Genomic DNA, 3493 nt, shown 5'->3' on the forward strand with positions numbered 1-3493 from the left:
GTTTTGTTTTTTGCTGCACCAGGAGATCTGGAGTGCATTAAAATATAGGCAATACATTAAAATGACTATTCTGTGATTAACATAATTGGAAAGCTATGTTTTGTGGAGAAATACATAAAATATGATAACACTTTAAGCTTGATTTTTTTAACAGTTTGGAACTCAAGCCATATCAGAAGATTGGTTTGAACTGGTTAGCACTGCTGCATAAACATGGATTGAATGGCATATTGGCTGATGAAATGGTAAGTGTGAAACATGAAAAAACATTAAAAGTTTTACAAAAATTACTTTGTTAGATTTTTTCATTTCTTAGAAACCTCAAGCAGATTCTAAGTAATTAGTTTTAGCTAATGTAACTTAGATTATAATTAGATAATTTAGCTAATCTAACTTAGATGGCAAACAGTTTTTCCAAAGTAAGAGCTTCTGAGCTCTTACTTGCAGTTTGAAAGTGAAAGGTAGGCTAAGATTCATGGATGCTGACAATTACAGGTCAGGTGCTGTCTTCTGATGCAGTGGAAGCAGTTTCTGCCACAACAGATTATCCTCAAACCATTCATTTTAATACTTCCTTGCCTATAAACAGAATTTATTCTGCTGCTCGGCATTTAGTTGGAGTGTGCCCCTACCTCCTGCATTTCTATGTCAGTATCAAAATGACTACTAGGTGGTTAGAAACCTTTTCTGCTTCTCCAGCATTTCAGCCACCTCTTGTCACTATGCTCCTCAAAAATTCTGAAATAAAAGATAAAAGCTAACGGGTTTGAGGTTTTGTTTGTTGCTGACACCACCAGTAACTGTACAGTGGAACAGATAGAGTGATGCAGCTGCTCAGTGTGTTATCAGTTACTTCTAATCCTGGCTGCTGGTTTTGTGACAAACCATGAGTGATGGGTGGATTTGCTTTGCTAAGACCTAGACAATGTTTCTCAGATTTCATGTTTACTATTTGTAAGAACTTGCATACTTTGTGGTAGATAAGATCAATTTTTAAAGCCATGATACAGAAGACAGGAAAGCGAGTATTGGTGGAAACATAGGCTTATCTTAAATCTGATTTCTGTATTAAATTCCACTTCAGAAATAACTGGAATATCCTTTTTAGAACTGTCTCAAATGAAAATAAACAGTTTCCAGGTAATCATTTGTCTGCAGCAGTATTTCAAGAAGGTAAATTTTTTAAGAAGATTTGAGGGATGATCTGGAACTAGAATGAAAGCTTCATAAATGGAAAAGATGAATCCCTGGTGCTCAAATGTTGAGCTGAAGACATAATTGAGTTTGACTGCAGTTGTACTTAAGAACGAATTGTCTTTTGCAAAACAATGTCATTAAGCAGAACAGTTTTTGTATGCAAATGTATAATCTTTAGTTAAAATTAACTATCTGTAATTGTCTTATGAATACAAAGCATTATGTTCTACAGATTCTACAGATATAAATTTTGCTCAAATGGATTTGTTTTCTCTTAGGGCTTAGGAAAAACAATTCAAGCTATTGCGTTTCTAGCTTATCTCTACCAAGAAGGCAATAGGGGCCCCCATTTGATAGTTGTGCCAGCTTCAACATTAGGTAAGTTACAAGCTTCAACATTTTTTGTTTAAAACAAACAAAAGAAAACATGGACAGATTGGGAAACAATGCTAATTTTGTGAAAGAAAGCTTCGGGTTTTTTATGGTGATGGTTGACTCCTCAAGTAATTCGAATTGGAATGCAAACCATATCAAAGGTGTGCTGGTTCTGATTTAATCAGACTTAACATGGGTGATTATTACATGCTTGCCATGCCTCACAAAAAATAAATCTGTTTGTTCTAATTTTAACTTGTTTAGCAAAGTAGTCTTCTTACTTGCTGAATATAGGCTGAAATTCCTAGTCTTCAGACTGTGCTTAGGGTTAGGTTTCATTGCATTTGAGACATTCAGTGTCTTCCTCTTTGCTACACAGAATCTATCAAAACAGATTTAAAACACCCTATAATGATGAGTCTGACTTGTCTTTTAGTTGCACATTTTGATTGTTTAATGATCTGAGTTGAAAGTGAGAAGAATATTTTGTGATGAAGTATGTCAGTGAAGCTGAGTTTCAGCAGATACTAGCTCTCTGATGTTTTAATTGGTTTTGTTTTATGCTTATAGAAAGGAGGCAGTAGCAAGTTTAATTTAGAAATAAAATGCTGCTTTTATTATATATCATACTTATTTGGGCTTAAAAAAATTATCTTAACACTTCAGAAGAGCTTCCAGTTGTTCAATATTAAGTTTGAAATTTCCATTTTCAGTGTGCTTTTAAAATCCAATAGAACCCATTTTTTAAAAGTAACTCTTAAAACTGCATTTTACTTAAAACCTGAGATGTAAATAAAGGTATAAACAAATGTGCTTTTATGAAGTGGATTGTGGAGGCTCATGTGTTATAGTGATAGGTTAGTCCAAGCTGATGCAGCAACCATCAGGATGTCTAGGAAGTGCGTTCTACCTGCAGCTTTCCTGACACTTTTCCAAAGAAGTCTCCTCAGCCCTGATAAGGGTCTGGTTAAGTGACATCTCCCAGAGACCCCCTTCTGCTGTGGTTTTGGGTCAGCATTTGTGTCTGCTCTCAAGCAGCTTCCCCTTGGGCATGCTTATGTTGCTGGTAGCCATTCTGCTGGCTGCACACCTGGAGCTGGGTCGAATTGTCAGGCTTCCTTGCCAAATCCCAGAGGCACTGTCTCTCCTGATGAAACACTTCTGGATGCAAGTACCAACAAATGAAGTTACTTGTTTTCTGAGGGTTTAACTGTCTAGGGAAGAAATCAGAATAAAAGTTGACTGTTTTATAGTAACATAGTACTTACAGAATGTGCAGGTTCTGTTTCTGTAGGAGTTTAAAGTGCAAGAAGGATTAAGCAAGAGTTACTGGAAGCCCAGTTGTCAATTCACAGAATCACAGATTGTTTAATTTCTTTGAAAATTATCAGTTTTCCAGCATTTAAACAGAAAGTTTCTTAACCTTCAGGAGAATTTAAGGGGATTTGCTTTAAAATGAGATGTTTGGTTTAATCGAGAGGTGTCAGAAGTTTTGTAAGACATAATGAATTATGAATTCCTTTTTTCTTTTTTAATGTTTTCTTGCAGATAACTGGATAAGAGAAGTTCATTTATGGTGTCCTGAATTGAATGTTCTTCTCTACTATGGTGAGAAATGTAGTTTAGAAAAAAGCAGTAGTACAATTGTTTGCATGGCTAGTTTAAGAAAACATGAATTTCTCATGAAAGCATTGTTGTTTAAATACATATTTATTGCTGACTGTATTACTGTGTACTGTCTTAATTTTTCTAGCTATAAAAATTATATTTAAGTAATTGTGCTCCCTGTATGCTTTGCCCTTCCATAGGATCCCAAGAAGATCGGAAACATCTCAGGACGGACATTAATAATAAAGTTGTCGATTTCAATGTGATTGTAACTACGTGAGTACAGTAATTAAATTACAAGTAAGATTCAGTA

The 3493-nt window shown here is 35.0% G+C and overlaps 1 protein-coding gene across 1 annotated transcript in view; it reads left to right on the plus strand.

The window, feature by feature from the left end:
* Positions 1-3493, plus strand: part of SMARCAD1 (SWI/SNF-related, matrix-associated actin-dependent regulator of chromatin, subfamily a, containing DEAD/H box 1) — a 44482-nt gene that overhangs the window by 31709 nt on the left and 9280 nt on the right. The window contains exons 10-13 of the mRNA XM_010001357.1: positions 155-245; positions 1476-1575; positions 3121-3180; positions 3381-3456. Coding sequence (XP_009999659.1) covers positions 155-245; positions 1476-1575; positions 3121-3180; positions 3381-3456 — 327 coding nt within the window. The remainder of the gene's footprint in view (positions 1-154; positions 246-1475; positions 1576-3120; positions 3181-3380; positions 3457-3493) is intronic.

This window comes from Chaetura pelagica, unplaced genomic scaffold (assembly GCF_000747805.2).
Source record: "Chaetura pelagica isolate M959 unplaced genomic scaffold, ChaPel_1.0 scaffold220, whole genome shotgun sequence".
NCBI lineage: Eukaryota > Metazoa > Chordata > Aves > Apodiformes > Apodidae > Chaetura > Chaetura pelagica.